At 41.1% G+C, this 20,691-nt stretch overlaps 1 protein-coding gene across 1 annotated transcript in view; it reads left to right on the top strand.

The window, feature by feature from the left end:
• The first annotated feature begins 5,599 nt into the window (after positions 1–5,599).
• Positions 5,600–20,691, top strand: part of ST8SIA6 (ST8 alpha-N-acetyl-neuraminide alpha-2,8-sialyltransferase 6) — a 114,089-nt gene continuing 98,997 nt past the window's right edge. The window contains exons 1-2 of the mRNA XM_043967826.1: positions 5,600–5,832; positions 6,261–6,359. Coding sequence (XP_043823761.1) covers positions 5,600–5,832; positions 6,261–6,359 — 332 coding nt within the window. The remainder of the gene's footprint in view (positions 5,833–6,260; positions 6,360–20,691) is intronic.

Genomic DNA, 20,691 nt, shown 5'->3' with positions numbered 1-20,691 from the left:
CAAAATATCTTTTAAGTGATTCTCCTTAACCTTGGAATGTAAGATCATAGCATAGAGTTACCAGCAAGAAAAATGTACTTTTTGTTTAAAAGCAATGTGTATAATGGCTAGTATTTACATGGGCAGCTAGGTGGCTTGGTGGATAGAACACCAGACCTGAAGTCAGGTCAAGCTGAGTTCTAATCTGGCCTCAGACATTTACTAGCTGTTTGACCCTAGGTCAGTCACTTAACCCTGGTTGCCTCAGTTTCCTCATCTATCAAATGAGCTGGAGAAAGAAATGGCAAACCATTCCAGTATTTCTGCCCAGACAACCCAAATAAGGTCACAGAGAATCAGACATGACTGAACAACAACAAAAGTACTTACATTGTGCTTTAAATAATTTATCTAATCCTCATAGTAGATGTTATTATTGAGTGTGCTTTGGTAGACAACCAGATTTTTTTTTTTAGGGCAATGAGGGTTAAGTGACTTGCCCAAGGTCACGCAGCTAGGAAGTGTCTTGTCTGAGGTCATATTTGAACACCAAGGCTGGTGTTCTATCCATTGCGCCACCTAGCTTGCCCTAGTAGATGCTATTATTAACTCCATTTTACCAATAAGGAAGCTGAGGCTAAGATATGTAATGGGGAAAACGTTGAATTTGGAATCATAAAAGCTTGGTTAGAATCCCAGCTCAGACATTTATACTCCCTCAGTTTCGTCATTTGTACGGTCAGGACATTGGAGTCAGTCATTTCTAAAGTTCCTTTCGGCTCTGACATCCCATGATTGTATCATATTTTGCCTTGAAAACTGTTTTCATTAAGCCAGTAGATGTGCAAGCCTTATGCTAATCCTGAATCATACCCATCTTGGTGGATATGTGAATGAGTAAGAAAGAATAGTATCTTGGTTGAGTTCACTGCTTTCAGCCTATAGAAATCTGACTCTCCCTGTTTCTTTTCAGCTGTAATAGGAATACTAATGTTGAGCTGTAAAAATTCAGGATACAGAGAAACTCGAAACTGCTAATTATAACCAGTCCATAAACTGTGGATGAAAGTTTTAAGTATTTTGATGATATTTTCCCACTCTGGTTCACGGTTTGGTCATTTTTAGCAATCTCTTTTTATAGCAGGTTGCAGAACCACGTAGTTTATTAACAGACCACACTGTCTAGTGAGTCTGGGACTGCAGACCTAGGAATATTCTGCATGCTGAGGCTAAGATCTCTATGTGACCCAGGGAATGTCTCAGAGGTTTTCATTGCTGTGGTCACTCCTCTTCTAAAGCCAGGGTAGCTACAACCTGTCATTTGATGGAAAGAGAAAAATAAGTAAGTGCTTAATAAATGCTTGTTGATTGACTGATACTGGCACTGAGACAGTGGTACCAGTGAGGGAAGCAGAGGGGGCTATCTCATGAAGTATATGTGGGAATGGACTTGGACTCTGGCTCCTTTTCTTTTTTTCCTTTCAATCTTAAAAGTATTTTATTTCAATATCCAATTCTTTGCCACCACAAAGAGAGCTGTTATAAATATTTTTGTACATGTAGGTCCTTTCCCCTTTTTTATGATCTCTTTGGGATACAGACCTAGTAGTGGTATCACTAGGTCAATGGGTATGCACAGCCCCATAGACCTTTGGGCATAGTTCCAAATTGTTCCCCAGAATGGATGGATCAGTTCACAACTCCACCAACAATGCATTAGTGTTCCAATTTTTCCACATCTTCTCCAACACATTCAAGATATATACAATGTAAATGGAAGGGCACTGGGGGAAAGAAAGACCTCTGCAGAAGGTGGGGCTTGAGGTAAGTCTGGAAAGCAGAGAAGTCAGGGCTGCGAGGAGATCTATAAATCTTTCATTCATTTCTTTTTATATAATATTTTTGTTACAGAATAATCACATGTACATCAAATTTGTATGCAGTAGGTTTGTTCCATGCAGATTAAATCACATTTTGAATTTAGCAGGGAAGATGCCCGTTTAAAGAAAACCAACCTACAAGGAATTATTTTGTAAAGTGAAAAAAAACTTTTCCAAAATAATTTTGGGGGAGTCTGGATGTGTTATTTCATTGCCTTTAGGTATTCCCAATGGGAGCACTCTCTCTATCAATGCAGAACAACAACTGTTCTGCTATTTATACAGTCTACCTGGGGAATTGAGAGGTTAAGTGACTTGCCTTGGTTCACACAGCCAGAGTCAGAATTTCAACCCAGGTTTTCCTAAATTAGAGGCCAGATATTAAAGCACTCTACCACAATGCCTCTTAAACTGACTAATACTCTAAATTGATTTATTTGGTAAATTTAGATATTAGAAAATCCCCCTGAAGTGACATAGGAAGTAGAGAAAATCCCAAATCTGTTTATTGTCTTATGTATTCTAAATTCTTATTTCAATTCAAAGTAGACACTCAGTTTTTCTAGGCAGAAATAATAAAAATTATTTTGGAGTTATTGTTGAGTCATTTCAGACTTATTCCTCCGGGCCCAGTGCTCTTACCATTTTGCCATGTAATATCTTTTAATTCAAACCATTCATTTTGCAAATATCCTTACTCCCAAAGTTACTAGACCATGTGTACCCTATGACCCCATGATACAACTAATATTCCTATAACTTAAAGAGATCAAGAAAGAGGAAAAGGATATATATATATATAGCACCTCTTTTTTGTGGTACCAAAGGACTAGAAATCAAGGGGCAGCCTGTCACCTGGGGAATGGCTGAACAAATGCTCCTACATGCATGTAATGGAATACTATTGTGTAGTAAGAAATGATGAAAAGTACATCTTTAGAGAAACCTGAGTAGACTTGTATAAACTGATGCAGAGTGAAGTAAGAAGAAGCAGGAGAACAATTTCTACAGTAACTCCATCATTTTAAAGAGAAACAACTTTGGAATCAGTGCAATGACCAGCCACAATTCCAGAGGACTCATTATGAAACACCCTATCTGCCTCTTGACTGAGAGGCAATGGACTCAGGGTGAAATGGTGACATCTATTTTTCAGACATGGCCAAGATGGGAATTTGTTTTGCTTGACTATGTATATTTCTCACAAAAGTTTTCTTTCTTTCTTTTTTTAATGGGAGAGGTAGGAGAGAGAAAATATTTTTAATTGAAAAAACTAAATTAAATTTTAGCACATCTAAGGTCACACTGCTGATGAGGGACAGAGCTGGAACCAGAACCCAGTCTCCCAGCTTAGCCTTCATTGTACTACCCCAGGCTGTTCTCCAAGGTGGCATGTTTGATTAACAATGAAGGAAAAGAAAAAAAATCAGCACTGAAACCTGCTTGACACAGAATACAATGACATTTTCCAGGAATATAGCATTGTTAGCTTCCTAAAATTGCTGCATCCTTTATGTTTAAAAGTACATCTGTTTTGGTTGTATTGTCTTTGTGAATTCAAAGATTGGCCATATTTTTTCACAAGATCGTAGGATCACTGATATAGAAAGGACCTCTGACACTACCTAATCCAGCCCATTCATTTTACACATGAGGAAACTGAGGCTTGCCCATGGTTATACAGGTAAGTAACCATCAGAGGTGGGATTTTGATCTAGATCCTCAGATTTCAGAGATGGCACTTTCTACTGTATTATGCTGTCTTCCTAAGTCTCCTGTTGCTTTTTAAACCTTCCCTCTGCTCTCCACAACTGAGTCATTTAGCATTGTGAATATGTAATTCTCCTGCTAGCCAGAGATGTCTGATATCACAGATTCTTATACCAAAACAAATAACTTGGAAACCACCAGAGATCATCTTTTCTTCTTGGGGAGATGAGCATGCTGTCTATATATATAGAAAAGGATTGTTTTTCCCATTAACCCAATGGTCATCAGATAGCATATTCCTATATACACCTCCTGGCATCTCAGTCTGTGACTACAACAGAAGATGAATTGACAGTGAGTATTTAAGGAACTGTGTTTAGGCATAGGGACTTGTGTCGATCAGGAGTATGTGAAATAATTCCCAATATTTTAAATCACTAGTTCTTTAAAGGCTAAGACTCAAGGGCAAATTTTAACAGTGAGTTCAGAATTCCCACTGAATGTTTATAATCAACTTTTCAATTAACATGGGCTTTTAAAAGTCTCCCGCTGCTAGCCATTGGCTTAATAAAAATGAAACTTCATTTGTGGCAGTCTTCTATTATCTCGCAACACTGTAAACTTTAATAAATCCGCTAAAATTGAAGCCTTCTGTCTTGGACAATAATACCCTGGTTGTTTTGTTTTTTTGTTGTTGTTGCAACCATCTTTGGCATGAAATGTCTAAGCAATTCTGCTCATAGCAAAAATAAAACTGCCAAAATATATCCCTAATTCAGCCTGCCTTTCCATGGTCTAGATAACAATGCTCTATGTGACAACAAAGAACATAACCTTTCAAATATATGTGAGAGAAATTGGATTGGGTATGCTTGTTTGTAAAAATTCCAGAACTACGTGGTGGTATGAGAATACTGAATTTAGAGTCAGAGGACTTGGGTTTGACTCTGCCATTGTGTGACCTTGGACAAGTCACTTAACTTCTCTTGTTTGTTGATAAAAGGATAGTTTGGCAGCTAGATGGTGCAGGGTACCTTCTTGAAGTGTCTGAAAGTGGATTTGAACTCATGAGTGTTCCGGACTCTAGGCCCAGCACTCTGTGCACCATGGCGCCACCTACCGGCCTTCGCTTAAAACAGCCGTCTTGGACAGTCTAGGAGCTCACTCAAGGTGCCTCGGTTGGGTTTTGAAGCCGGTTCCTCTCCCTCCAGAGGGGGCGCTGTTGGCAGTATCCGGGCGGACTCCCTCGTGATCACGGCGCCTTGCTGAGGAGCGGGCCCTCCCTTCGAGGCTTCCTCTTCCTGTGACACTTGGTCGAGCCTCGTCTAACAGGCGGCCGTCTACCACGGCCGAGAAACTCACTCCGGCCCGGCCCAGGCGGAACCTTCCGCCCCCGCGGCCTCGCCCTCGGATTGGCTCTTCCCGGACCCTCCAAGTGGAGAGGAGGCCTCGCCTTCGCTACCCCTAGTCCCCGTGACCCCTCGCCCCTGCCCTTCCGCGTTGTCTCGTCCTATTAGATTGTAAACTCCTCGAGGGCAGGGACTATTTTTCTGCTTGCGCCTGCGCTTAGCCGCGTTTGGCACGTAGTAAGCGCTTTAAAAATGATTTTTGAGTTGCCTCAAACCTTGGACCTTCTTGAAGACCTCATATAAAAACAGCGGTGGGGGAGAGGCGGAAGGAGGGGGTGCCCTTCTCGGAGAAGTTTTGGAAGGACTTCCCTCACGCACAGCGCCCTTCTCATCCCCAGCCCCAAATCAGACAGAGGGCGGCTGGAGACGCGGTTTGGTGACCGTGGGCAGCCGGGGAGGGGGGCACGAGCGGGTGCCCGGGGCAGCCGCCGCCGCGCGCCGCGGGGTCGCCCGCAGTCCCGGGGGGTCGCCCCGGGGGGCCGCAGAGCCGCGCGCCACCCGGGCCGGGGCCGAGGCGCGCCAGCCGCGAGTGCGCCCCGGCGAGGCAGCGAGCGAGCGCGCCCCTGGGGGTGGGCTGGGCGGGCCGCTCGCGGGGCGCTCGGGAGCTGTCGCCGCCCCTCGATGTCGCCGCCGCCTTTAAATGCTCGGGCTTGGCGTCGCCGCTGTTGCGGTGTTGGCGGCGGCGGCGGCGGCGGCGGCGGGCTGGGCAGGGCTACTGCTCCCGGGCGCCGGCGGCGGCGGCGGCTGCTGCTGCTCACGATGAGGGCTGCCGTCGCTCTGCTCACCGTGCTCGCCAGCCTGCTCCTCTTCCTCTACCTCCTGTGGCTCACAGCCGACGGGCCCCTGAGCTCCAGGTAAAGGGGCGCGCCCGGGGGACGGGGCGGCAGGCGGCCGCCGAGCCGCGCAGAGCCTCGCTGCCTCCCGGGCGCGCCCCTTCGCCCTCCCCAGCCCCGCTTCCTTGGCCCCCGTCCGCGGAAGCCGGCGCTGCGAGTCGGGGCAAACCCGGGGGAGGGGGCTGACCCAGGGGAAGGGCGGACCGGGGGGACCAGACGGGGCTGCGGGCGCTCCGGGACCGGCGGGGACGCTCCGAGGGCGGAGGGGACTGTCCGTGCCCCTTTCCCATCTGCCCAACTCCCCGCCGGGGCGCCGCCCGCAGCCCTCGGGGCTCCCAGCCCAGCTCGGTTCTGGGCACGGCGTCCACCGATGCTCCGGAGAAGCCGCCGAGCCCGAGCCGAGCTCCTCCTGCTCCCGTTTGACAACTTAGTTTCCTTCCCTTCCCCAGGGACTGGAAAGGCGAAGCCAAGAAAGCCGTCAACTTTAGCCCCGAAGTGCCCGGCAAGCCCAGTTTGCCTTTTGCACCGGCCGCCCTCTCCACGAACAGGTACCGGCGGCAGTGGGAGGGGAGGGTCCCCTAGTGGGCTCGATGCTCCGGAGCGGCGCCCAGAAAATGCACCCACGGGTGTCACGGTGGAGACTGGGGGCCGCTCTGTGTGTTCGAGGGATCCCAATCTTAAACTAGGACCAGCCAGGACTTGGCTCTCACCTCGGTCCAGGGACAGACTAGAACTGAGCATCTTCTAGCCCGGAATGCCGTGATTCCCTGTCCACGGTGCTGTGATGGTGAAGGAAATAAACCCGATCACTATCTCTTGAGGGGGTTTTGCTTTTTTTTTTTCTTTGTCTTCCGTAACTAAAGATATGGTTGCTTAGGGCATAGATGTAATGGTGGAGTAAAAATTAATTTGTACATAATGTTTATTCTCTGACAAAGTAGAAATTAGGTTTGAAAATGCCCCGTCATTTTTTTTATGTGAGTAGCCATCCACATGCAGTGTCTTACTGATTCTTTTTATTATTGTTATTATTATAAATGTTCACATTGGCGTCATGTAGCTAGCTCCAAGCTTCAGAATAGCTCAAGGTGAGTGTGGTCTTGTGTTTTTTAAAATGATTGTCTGGCTAGATGTGAAAATCCAGCTACAGTTGGATGGTGTTGGTGCTGCGTTCCTCCTTTTTCCTCACACACACACACACTCACAAAAATGATCGCCAACCTTTTTTTCTTGTAAAGGGAATGTAACCTGTATAACTTTTTGACTGTTTGCTTTTCTGCTTTCATCTATCCATCTAGAACTAATTAGACCACAGAAATCCCGATTTTTCTATGTTCAAAATACTTTAAAGGCACCTCGAAAGCCTGGTTTCTAGAACCATTTGAAATTTCACTTAAATTCTTGTTGTCTGTCGTTCTCTGGGTTCATTGACCCCACCTCTTCTTCTTCCTGAGACCCCTTAATCTTTTCCCCCTGTGTATTTCACCCAGCCTTTCCTGCCCCCCTCCCACCTTGCTCCCTCTGCTCAGCCAGTTTGCTTTATTGGTTTTCCTGTTCAGGACTGCCTTCTGGTCCCTTTCATTACTGCTTGTCTCAGGTTTGTGGTTTTCATCTCTCTTCTCCCGGCTCTCCTATGATATGTTTGTCTAGCTACTATGATCTGTGGGAAAGCTGCAGAAAAAAAATTGACTAGAAGTGTTGGCACAGAGCACTTCAGAAAGTGGGGCTGGGCAGTCAGTTCCAATCTGCTATCAGCACATTTACAGTAGAACAGAGAAAGCAGACAAACAGTGAGGGGGGGGGAGCAGAGGGGGAAAGAACTATATCTGTGCCCTTGCAATTTTGGGGTGAACAGGGATAGGGGAGAAGGAATCTATGAAGAAATCCTGCCCCTGTTGTCCATCTGCTGTAACTGAGGTTGAAGAGGGAGCTGTGTTTCCTTTAACACTCATATAATACCAGTAATGATTTCTGAAGTTGGCACATCGCTTTCCTTTATACAGAGAAGCCACTATCTCTCTCTCTCTTTTACTTGAAATGTATGTTAAACACACAATACAGTTCATAAGAGCAGCAGATGTGAACAAAGATGGCTAAATCCTCAAGAATCAAGGTTATTTGGGGGTTGTCTGGGCTTATATCTTGTGTGCTGCACTCTCCGTTAATGGTTTCTCTGAATGTGGAGGGATATGAAGGAAGAAAGGATGACTGCCTGGTGGGTGGGAAGGAGGAAATTGTCTCAGGGTTTATTTGGCAGCAGAAAACATTCAGAGATAAGGGACAGTAGAGAAGGAATAATGAGGCAAAGAGACTTGGACGTGGAGCAGACGGGCTTTGGAGAGGAGAAAAGGAAGAAGACAAATATATCTCCTGAATTGCCAGATGTAACATTTCTTTTCAGAGTTACTAGAGTTTAGCTGCTATGTAATACAAAGGCTCAAAGATTATATAGACATCTCACTTGAAGGCAAGAAGGAAGGAATTTTAAAGAAGTCACTGATGGTTTAGATAAACTTTAGGAAGAATGTTCTCATTGCTTCAAGTCTCCTACCATCAACAGTATGTTTTAAAGTACATTTATCTCTGCATACTTATGTTATTAGTCTATCTATTTGGTCTACTTGAATGATGGACTTTTAGCATTTCTTAGAAAGAATCTCAGCAGCCCTGATTTTAAGAATGAGTATCTTAGGAGCTTCTGAGCACCACAATATAGTAAAACTATGGATAAACTGGAGATTGTCCACAGAAAGGCCGTTCAGCCTATCCTGTACAAAGAAGGAGTACCTACTATATCATACCTAACAGGTGTTCAGTCTCTTGAAGACATCCAGTGAGGGATAAGACCAACCTGTTCAACTTAGGGGTAATTCTAAGGGTGGATTGGTAAATGTTGAAACTTTTTTTTGGAGTGATGGTTGTCAATCTTTATTATTAACAGTTTCTAATCACTTCTTATGTCTAGACTCCCAATAAACTCCCAATAAATCCAGGACCAATTCATAGAATTTGCTGATTTCTGAAGTGTAAGTGCTCGCACTGAAAATTGAATAGCCTGCTACCAGCTGGTTAGATCTGGCTCCAGCACACCCCTGGATAGTTCTAATCATTTTGTTTTTCCTGGCGTCAAGCCTAAATATCTGACTTTGTTGCTTTTTATTCACTGTTCCTCTTTCTCCCTTTGGAGAGGGCCAAATAGAATAAAACCAACTTCTCTTCTATATGAAACCCTTCAGATACTTACAAAGTGCTTTCAGTTTACCCCACACCCTATCCCTTGGCCAAGTCTTTTCAACTATGAGTTAACCATCCCAACTTCCTTCAAACAATTCTTGTATGGCATTGGTTCCAAGCCTGTACAATCCTGGTTGCCTTCCTTTGGACAATCTCCAGTTTATCCATATTCTTGCTATGTGGTGGTGCTCAGAACCTCCTACTCATCCTTGACATCAGGGCAGAATATGATAGAGCTATCATATCATTGCTCCTGGAAGCTATATCTCTCTTAATGCAGCCAAGATCCCTTTAGCCTTTTTTTGGCTGCCATATGAGTTGATCAGTCAATTAATCAAAAAGCATTTATTAAGCACTTGCCAGGTAGTGTTAAGTGCTGGGGATACAAAAAGAAAATGAAACACTCCCTTTCCTGCCTTCATATGGTTGGTTCATACTGACTTTCACCTTCATTAAAAACTTAAGATCTTTTTTTTCCCCAAACTCCTGCCTAAAAATTCTTCTGTCATCCTGATTTTGTGATTTTTGAGCCCAGTTGTAAAATTTTACATTTGTACCTAGCCCAGCATTCTAGTCTGTCAGATGTTTTTGGATTCGGATTCTATCAACAAATGGGTTGCTATCCCTGCTAGCTTTGTGCCATCTTCAAATCTGATAAGTATGTCATCTGTACCTTTATCCAAGCCATTGATAAAAATGTTAAACATCACATTACCAGCCAAGTGCAGATCCCTGAGGCACTCTACTGGAGACCTGCCAAATTGATCATTAGTGGCCACTCTGAATCTGCCCATTCAACTAATTCTGGACTCATCCAGTCTAGCCTATATTTCTTCATCTTATCCACAAGAATAGTATGAGATACTTTCTAAAACACATTGTTAATGGGGCAGCTAGGTGGTGCAGTGGATAGAGCACTGGCCCAGGAGTCAGGAGGACCTGAGTTCAAAGCCAGCCTCATACTAGCTGTGTGACCTTGGGCAAGTCACTTAACCCCAATTGCCTCACCAAAACCAAACCAAAACAAAAAAAAACCACATTGCTAAAATCTAGGTAAACTATACCCTAATTTGCCACCTTAGTCACTCTACCAAAAAAAAGGGAAATAAAATAAGTCTGTCATAACTTCTTGATGAAGTCGTGTTGGCTCCTTGTGACCCAGATTTGTTGCTTCCTTTTCATGTTTAATAATTCCTTCTAGAATTTTTGCCAGAAACAAAAGTTGAATTCACTGACCCAGAGTTTAGTGTCTTTGTTCTCTTCCTTCTCTTTTTAGAAATTGGTACACTTGCCCTTCTCTACTGTGTAGTACTTATTCCATCGTTCAAGATCTTTTAAATATGGCTGATGTTGTTGCTTAGTCATTTCAGTTGTGTCTGACTCTTCATGACCCCATTTGGGGTTTTCTTGGAAAGGATACTGGAGTAGTTTGTCATTTCCTTCTCCAGCTCATTTGACAGATTAGGAAACTGAGACAAACAGGATTAAATGATTTTGCCCATAGTCACACAGCTTAGAAAGTGTCTGAAGCTGGATTTGAACTCAAGTATTCCTTTCTCCAGATCCAGCATTCTATTCACTCTATCTATACACCAAGCTACCCCTACCTCCAAATATGACTGATAGGACCAGTAATCAGAACTGACAATTATTTCATTGTCTGAAAGAATACTGGGCTGGGTGCGTTGAATTCAGCAGTGCTACTTTAAAAAACCCCAAAACCCAACCTATTTATTTATATTCAATAACAACCACCTCACCCGTTGCTCCTTCCAGTCCAAAGGTGATTCTTTCTCTTTGGCAGAAAACAAGGGAAGCAGAATAAGTATGAAACAGCGACTTTTTCCTGCCAGTTATCATCATCCCATCTGCCCTCCACAGCAGTCGTAGCTCTACTTTGGTCATCTTCTTTTCATCAAAAATATCTGAAAAACATCCTTAATATTCTTCAAAGGCTTTAGCACTCTCATTATCACTTAAATTTTAAAAATTAATACTGTTATATCAACTTCATTTCTGAATATATTCCCTCTCTTCCTCTCTCCACTTAGCCTTCCTTTGAAAGAAAGAAAAAGAGGGGGAGGCAGTTAAGCAAAACTAGTCAGAACATCAACTGAATCTAACAGTGTATACCTTTATAGGCTTCCACCCATCCAAAGAATGAAGGGAAGGCTCACTTTCTTATCTCTTCTCTAGGACCAAGTGTGGTCCTGAAATTGTTGTTATAGGACCATGCTATGCTTTTTTGTGGATTACCTTCTATTCTCTGCCCTCCATGTTCTATATATAACTTTAAAGAATCTAAGTTGATTGGTGAGTTCTGTGGTCTCTTCATATGACTCCCAGTTTTCCATCCCATTGGAATTTCTTTCTTTTGTGTCTTCAGAATTTCATTCTTGAGAATTTAATATCCCTCCTGGGCTAACGTCCCATGTGGAACTTTAGTTAGTGAGATCCTACAGATAAATTAATCTATCGACAAGCATTTAGTAAGCAGCTGCCAATGTTAGGCACTGGAGATACAAAGGCAAAAGTTGTTTTAAAAAAGTTCTTGCCTTTGGTGAACTTAATTTTTGTCAGAGGAAACAATATATGCACAAGTATCTTTGTACTCAGTCTCTCTCTAGAGGTGACCATTAACTGTTTCTCCAGAATGAAAGTTAAGCTGCCTCTCTTAAGAGTCTTTTCCCAGATCCTTCCTTTGAATCATTTGAAATCTGCTACCCCAAATCTAGGCTGCATTTCAGATGTTTTTTTAACCTCTCTATCACAGATTCTAGGATGGAGTTGCCACTTTGGGGCACCATTTCCACCTCTGTAACCAGTACCCTTTTCTTTGAAGCCACTCTCTGGACCCAGGGTACATCTGGAACCGCCTAAGTTTCAAGTGTACCCAGAACCCCTACATATTTCCATTCGAGGGTACATTCACTTAGCTTCCATTTTGTATTTTTTATTTCTACAAATTATTCTTTTGGATATCCACTCTTTTTTTTTTTTTTTTTAGTGAGGCAGTTGGGGTTAAGTGACTTGCCCAAGGTCACACAGCTAGTAAGTGTTAAGTGTCTGAGGCCGGATTTGAACTCAGGTACTCCTGACTCCAGGGCCGGTGCTCTATCCACTGTGCCACCTAGCTGCCCCCTAGATATCCACTCTTAACCCTACATTTATTAACTCTTTATATACCTTTGTTTCCTACCATCTCTATTTTAGAGTTCACTTCTTCACCATGTCTTTGATTATTGAGGAGACACTTTATACACCTGACTTTTTGTATTTTGGTGTCCAGCCTGTCCTCTTCACATTGTGCATGTGTCTTTTTATTTTATGATTTAGAGGTTCACCCAAGCACTTCTGAATTTTATGTTTTAAGGCTACCCTACTACCCAATCATGTCCATTGGGGTATACCAAATGACCCCATTTTATGATTTGGCATTATTGATGCATCCAGAACATGCTTACCCAGAATATAGTATTGACCTTAACCTCCAGCATCCTTTGTAAAGTCTCTATCCATGGTGAGATCTGAGAGTGTAATCAATTAATTGTTGTGGTACATTTTACTCAATACAATAAAATAATTTAAAATAATAAATGATTCCATAGTTTTAAAACATATGTCCGGGGCAGCTAGATGGCGCAGTGGATGGAGCACCGGCCCTGGAGTCAGGAGTACCTGAGTTCAAATCCGGCCTCAGACACTTAACACTTACTAGCTGTGTGACCCTGGGCAAGTCACTTAACCCCAATTGCCTCACTTAAAAAAAAAAAAAAACATATGTCCATGTATAGCTTAATAAAATATAGTATAGTGTTTGGGGAAATATGAATTAAAAATAGAATGTAAAAATCATATCTTAAAGCTAGTTATAAAGAATACCTATAAAAGAAGAGATGAGAAAATGCCTTTCTCCACTTCTTTGCATTGGTTGGAGGCCCATGAGTATGAGACATCGCATATATTTTCAGGTTTTTTTTCTACATATTGATCAGTTTTACTGATTTGTTTTCTCTTTTTCTTTTTAAAAACTTCTTTGTTACATGGGATAGCTCTGTGGGACGGAGGGAGAGATATAGGCAATGTAATTTCAGAAGATATCCATAAAGATTTGTTTTATTTTTTAAACGACATGTTAATTCAAAGCACACTCTTACAGTAGAGTTGAGCACTTTCACATTTTTGTTCATAGTGGGTAAAGAGCTGGCCCTGAAATCAGGAAGATCTGACTTTGAGTTAGGTCCATATTTCTCTTGGATGTGCCTAGTTATTAACATTTGAATGTAAGTGCTTTCTGTCTTTCTTTATATTTCTAGCACTTAGCACAGGGCCAGTAACATAGTAATTAAGCATTTAGATGCTTGTTGAGTGTCAACTGCCTCTGACATTCCCGACTCTGTGACTCTGGTCAAGTCACTTAACTTCTCAATGACCCCAGCCAAGTCTCTAAGGGAACAGTATCTTTGCAGGAAGGTAATGTATTAAATTCAAAAAGTATGTTTTGTCTCATCTTTCTTTGGAAAACAAAATTGAGAGAGGTACTGATGGAATGAACATTTCCAGGGTAGGGTAGTTGGTATTCTCATTGTACTCTGCCCTGATCAGACTAAATCAGAAATTGTTGCATTTGGTTCTGATCATCATGACATATGAAGGACATTGACACATTTGAAATTAGACCAGACAAAGATGTGTAGACTCATTGGGGGATTCAGAATCATGCCAACTCAAGATCTCTTTCTTTGGGGAGATATTTAACCTGGAGAAGAGAAGTAGAGAAAATTATTGTTTAAAGTATTTAACCACCCACCTTGTGCAAGAAGGGCATGGCTTGTTTTGTTCATCTCAAAAGGTCAGGAGTAGGACCAAGGATCAGAAGTGGCAAAGTATGGGGCAGCTAGGTGGCACAGTGGATAAAGCACCGGCCCTGGATTCACGAGGGCCTGAGTTCAAATCAAGCCTCAGATACTTGATACTTACTATCTGTGTGACCCCGGGCAAGTCACTTAACCCTCATTGCCCCACCAAAAAAAAGTGGATTGGATGGGGTGATTTAGTATTAGGACAACCATAAACATAATCATATTAATAGTAAAAACAATACAGTCATTTGATTATATCTTATATCAGTAGATGCAGAGAAAACTTTTGATAAAATACCATACTTCCTTTATGTTTTAAAAAAATTTTAAAGCCCAGGAATTTAATGTACCATTCCTTAGTATGGTAAAGAATAGCTACCCTGCCATGCAATGGGATGCCATGGAAGGAAAGCTTTCCATAACTGCAGATCTTTAGATAGAAGCTGGATGACCATTTATTGGGTATGTTGTACGTCAGACTAGTAGAGCTCTAAGGTTGAGAGCTCAAAGCTCTGAGACTGTTTGATTCTCTGCAGCTTTTGAGGGTATTTCAAAGGTGAGTCTTCCAAAAAGTTGGTTCTTTTATGTGATTACATTGAAGGTTATTTTTTCTTTTTAACTGGATCCATGATTCCACTGTTTCTAGGGAACTAATTCCTGATGAGGCAACTCTACAAATGTGGGTGGGTGATTCTTCTTCAACTTAGATTCATACTTGTATGGGATGAAGAGAAGTTAAGGGACTTGCCTGTGGTTCCACAGTCAGTATGTTTCAGGAACAGGACTTGAACCCTGTTCTTCCAGATTCAGATACTGGCTCTTTATCCATTATACCACACTGCTTTAATTAAAAAAACAAAAATAAAAACAAACAAAAAACCCCCCACCAACACTTTGAAATGTACTACTGAAATGATATATATGTTAAATTTTCAAATAATAAACCATGGCATGTATAGGTTAGTATGTATATATTATAAAAAGCTTTAAGTGTATGTGTGTGTATGCATATGTGAATATCTTCTGGAAAAAAGGGTACTGATATGTATATCTAAAACTATGACTGGAATATACAGTGTCTTGTACACAGTAGAGGCTTAATAAGTGTTTGTTAAATTGAATTGAATTGATTCAGACTTTTCTAAAGGGCAACAAAATGTGAAATTTCTCTTAGGGGATTTGTTTAATGATGTGGCAACAAGCTGAGATAATGAATTCCCAGTAGAAACAGTTCAGGTTGTTCTGGAGATGCAAGGACTAAAAACAAATAAACAAACAAATAAAAAAACCACATATACACACAAGGAAAAATCCTTCAGGAAAATTCAGATCTCTAAACTTGTTAAAAAAATTTTTATAAACAATTATTAAAATATAAGCCATCATTCTAGTTCTAAGATGGTTTGTTTTTGTTTTTAGTAAGAGCTGGAAAGGAGCAATGCTATTCCTCAGAGATAAAGAATAAATTGCTCAAATGATACAGACACAAGTACATAGATATGTATATAATTTAACTGCCTCATAATAATCCCCACACTCCGCTGCCCTCACCATGAGAGTGCGAAGCCTCTCTCAGAAATAACCCTCTGCCAGCCTTCCATGCACTTAGGGAGCCAGCAAGCTTTGTTCTAGCCTCGAAATATCACAGCAGAGAACTTAGCATTGCTCCTCACTGTGGGTAAATCAGAATTCTGGATGTCTTAGGACAGTATGCAGCTACCACCCCAGGCTTACAGATCTTTCTTGTAGCCACCACCTCTGGAAAAAAGCCCTCACACATGAAAAGCAAAACTGCCAACTCAAGCCACTGAAGGTACAGGAAAATCATGGGGCTTTTTTGGTTTTGTTTTTTTGTCAGTTAGTCACATCTGGCTCTTTGGGACCTCATTTGGGTTGTTCTTAGCAGAGATACTGGAGTGTTTTGCCATTTCTTCCTCCAGCCCATTTTACAGATGAGGAAACTGAGTCAAACAGGGTGCAGTGACTTGCTCTGGGTCACACAGCTAGGAAGTGTCTGAGGCCAGATTTCAACTCGGGTTTTCCAGACTCCAGGGATAGTGCTACTGTGCCTCCAGCTGTCCCTAAAACCTTATGACTGAACTCTAAAAAATTAGAACGATGTTACTCAGAAACAGTCGTCCTCTTAGCAACTGTTTCCTGAATCAATGGGGTGGGTATATTCTCAGATGTTCTGCTTTGCTAAGCTGCAGTTGTCTCCCTACTCAGCTTAATGATTCATGTCCCTTGCTCCTTACCTCAATTTGTCCGACTTTACAAGGTTTTCCACTATAGTTTACGGTTAGTCCAATGAACAAATATATTAATTTCATTTGTATTAACTTCCCCAAGAAAAGGAAGTTTTTAATCTAAAGAATTTTATCCAAATCCATTTTTCAGTCAATTTTCCTCTTGAAAAGATATATCAAAAAAGCAATGACTGTCATATAAAATAATTTTTTATTAATATATGCCTGTACTTGGCACAAAGTTAGAGGGGAAACTGATCTTGAATGTGGGCATTGACATAAAGGTTTTATTACAGTCCTCTAAATTTCAGTACCATGGGGCCAAACCCTGGTTGCTCTTCCTTAGTTAAAGCTTTGCTTAAGGTATTTGATTCTAATAAAGTGAATGGCAAATGTAGTTAATAAATCTTCATTGGGCTATTAAAACTCTAGTAAAAAAGAACCTTGAAAACTTTGACACATTGTGATATGGGGGTGAGGGGAGAGGGTGACATCTGCAGTTTAGTAAGGGTTAGGACAGAACATTAGGGAATATATCCACCCATTGATTGAAGAAACAAAGTCTGTGAGAGGAGGGCTGTCTGAATAACCTCATTCTAATTTCTTGACACCCAACAATTGAGGTTTTGCTGTACCTTTAAGACCTTGAGTAGTCATTTAGGACAGTTGTTTTAATATAATGGCCACCTTCTGGAAGTGGTGACCACAAGAAGAGTCTCAGGTTCTCAGGGAGGGGACAGGAGACCATTTACAAGATACAGTCTTCTGAATTCTCATCTATCCAGTGAGTGGGAGTGCCAACCCCCACGTTATGATGGTGAGGCAGAGACAACGCTGGCTCTATAAGTGCATGGAAGGCTAACAGAGGGTTATTTCTGAGAGTGGCTGTTAGCTCTCATGGTGCATGCAGCGGCGTGTGGGGATAATGCCGAGCTAGTTAAATTACATACATATCTGTGTATTTGTGTCTTTATAATTGGAGCAATTCATTCATTATCTGTAAGGAACAGCCCCCTGCCTTTCCACCCCACCCCCACCCCTCTTTAAAGAACAAACAAAACCTACAGTATGATGACTTTACTGTTAAGATTATGGCTGTAATGGAACAGTTGCTTATAAAATAAGGGCAAATTCTGAATTGTGGAAAAAATTGTTTTCTTTGTAGTTTTGGCCCTTGTGCTTAACAACCTGAACAGTTTTATTGGGGTTTAATTAGCTCAAGATGTTATCACATCATTAAATAATTTACCTAAGAGGACTTACATATTTTCTTATTGGAAGTAATGAAGGAAATAAGTATTTATTAAACAACTTTACAAATAATAACCTTCTGAACTGTTATTATTTCCATTTTACATTTGGGGAAACTGAGGCAAACAGGTTAAATGACATGCCCAAGGTCATACAGCTAGGAAGTGTCCAAGGCCACATTTGAACTCAGATCTTCTTGACTCTAGGAAGACTGTCATTACAAACAATGCTCTATCCACTGCACCACCTACCTACACTTTAAAAATGACCAGATTCTGTGAATAGACCATATAATTTACCCTATTTAAAAATTGAGTATAATATTTTTTGCTTTATTTTTCATATTTCCCCTTCTCCCCACAACATGGCTAATATGGGAATAGGTTTTGCATGGCTTCATATGTATAATGGGTGTTATATTTCTTGCTTTCTCAGTGGGTGGAGGAGGGAGGGAAAGAACTGAACATAAAAATTAATTAATTTGAAAACTTGTATGTCCTAATACACTGTACAACTTCACATGTGCACACTCAGTAATTTTTTTTTTTCAAAATTCCATGCACAGGGATTTGTGTCTGTTTTCCATCAACAACTTTCCTAGGAGAACTCATTTCAACTAGTCACTCCCCTACTTCTATCAACATCATTACTTTCAAGGAGAATTTAATTTGATCGGAGAAAAAAAGGCAATACATATAATAAAGACATTAATTATACCTTTCCTTCATTCCATGCATCCAAACCCTCCAAAAAGCAGAAACCCTTTTTGGGCTGGCATCTGGGACACCAGCCCCTGCTACCATCGCCAATGTTGAGGCACGAATCAGTTCCTAAGCATCTTGGCTTCTAGCAAAGCTGCAGGCATGGAGTCGGTGCACATTTGGTTTGGAACTCTGGAAAAACTTAGGGGGGGCTCTTCTGATCGTAAACACATAGATAAAAAGTACATAGGATTCTATGTTTGTTGAGCTCCAAATGGAAGTTATTGTTTCCTACTCAGGTCAATTATTAATTTATAAATATTATACACACACACACACACACAAAAATAGAGAGAGTGTCAGTCTCTTTAAAGGTTGGTAGGTGGAGGGAGAACTACCACATACTTGATCTTAGTATTTTTCTTCCCATTCCAACTAAGTCTCCTTTTTTGATTCAGCACCCCACCCTTCCCTTCTTCATTACTTAAAGGCCTCCTGGGAATTCTCCTGGGCTTGGCTTATCCCCTGGGCTATATATAGGGTTTTACTGGTAAGGTCTATAGATAGGGTCTTTAATATCTACATGTTTCATGCATTATTCCACCCTATCCCTGGCCCAACACTGCTTTATTCAAACATATACAAGCACATTTTTAAAATGAGGAAAGTGGACATTGCTTCCTGGTGGGTTTTTGTTTTAACTTTATAGAGTCAAATCTACTTCAACTGGCTTGATTTTTTTTTTTTTTTTTTTTGGTGAGGCAATTGGGGTTAAGTGACTTGCTCAGGGTCACACAGCTAGTAAGTGTTAAGTGTCTGAGGTTGGATTTGAACTCAGGTCCTCCTGACTCTAGGGCCAGTGCTCTATCCATTGCGCCACCTAGCTGCCCCTTTATTTGATTTTTTAAAAGTTTTATTGATGTATTTGATATTGATAGATTACCTTTTCTTGAGAAATCTCTTTTAAGAAAGTAAAATAGTTAATTACAGCTAATAATATATTACAGTTGTACTATTCCACCTCTCTTTGTAGCAGCAAAAAGAAAAAAGAATAGAAATCTATTTTTCTTTATCCTAGTGCTACCCTACTGAAAAAAGAAGAGAAAAGCAAATTACTTATAACAAATTTGCATAGTCAAACAAAACAAATTGCCTCAATGTCTGTATTAAAAAATAAGTCATCTTGCTCTTTAAATCCATCACTCACTGTAATGGATAACATGTTTTTTAATCATTGATTCTCTGTATTCATGAATGGTCAATATATATTGGTTATAGATCTTACAGCTTTTAAAGTTGTTTGTTTTTATAGTGCTGTTATTATTGCGTAAATTTTTCTCCTGGTTCTGCTCATTTCCTTTTTCATCAGTTTATAAAAGTCCTCAAAATTGTCCATTTTTGTATTATTGATGTTATGGTATAAATTTTTCTTGTTCTACTGATGTCACACTGCATCAATTCATATAAGTCTTTTGATGTCTTTTTGAAATCATCTACTTCTTCATTCTTACAGCATAAGAGTATTCTATCACACTGATATACCGCAGCTTATTCCTCAATTGACAGGCATCCTCTTAGTTTCTTTAGATCAAAGAAAGAACAAAAAGCCCTTTATGTAAAAAAATATTTAGAGCAGCTCTTCTTGTGATGGCAAGAAACTGAAAGCAAACTTGGCTTTTACTGACTACAGTTATGTGTGATGCTTTGTTTTGTAGCATTAAATAGTGATTGATTGGCTATCACCTTTACCTCTATCCATACCTGTTCTTTTGGTCCCCTTAGCTTTGGTGAGACCCACCTAAGAGACTTTTGGAAATTAATTTCTCTCTCAAAGCCTCAATACAATTGTCTCATGGAGGAAAATAGCTGATTCTCATCAGGTTTAAAGGTGGCCCAGAAAGTCTGATCTGGGGGACAAAGACCAGAGGGTTGGTTAGTACTTTCTGTTTGATGGCTAATTTTCTGGAGCACCCAGAGGAAAAAAACAACAGTTTTTCCAACCTTTTTCTCAATGCTAATAAACATACCCATAATCTACTATCCATTTTAAGATATATATTTTTTTTGGGGGGGGGCAGGGCAGTGAGGGTTAAGTGACTTGCCCAGGGTCACACGGCTAGTCAGTGTCAAGTGTCTGAGGCCAGATTTGAACTCAGGTCCTCCTGAATCCAAGGCTGGTGCTTTATCTACTGCACCACCTAGCTGCCCCCATTTTAAGATCTTTTTTACTATAATCTGGTCCAACAAAGGAGAATACTATGAAAAATTATTTTTATCACCATCTGTAAGCCCACAATTAATGGTCAGTTTTTGGTTGTTATATTTTCTTTCCAAGGAATATTTTCTCGTTTTAAGAACACACCAGTAATTTTGTATAGGCGTACTTCAAATACCAGCCCTGGGAATTTGTTCTATCCTGTTTTTTGTTGCTGTTTTTATAGGAAACTATATTAAAAATGGTTTACTTAGGTTTTCTCAGCTTCATTAGACTAATTTTTTTTTTAAATCATTGTTGAGGGGGCAGCTAGGTGGTGCTGTGGATAGAGCACCGGCCCTGGATTCAGGAGGACCTGAGTTCAAATGCAG

This window comes from Dromiciops gliroides, chromosome 5 (genome assembly GCF_019393635.1).
Source record: "Dromiciops gliroides isolate mDroGli1 chromosome 5, mDroGli1.pri, whole genome shotgun sequence".
Classification (NCBI taxonomy): domain Eukaryota; kingdom Metazoa; phylum Chordata; class Mammalia; order Microbiotheria; family Microbiotheriidae; genus Dromiciops; species Dromiciops gliroides.
This window is presented reverse-complemented; position numbering and strand designations above follow the sequence as displayed.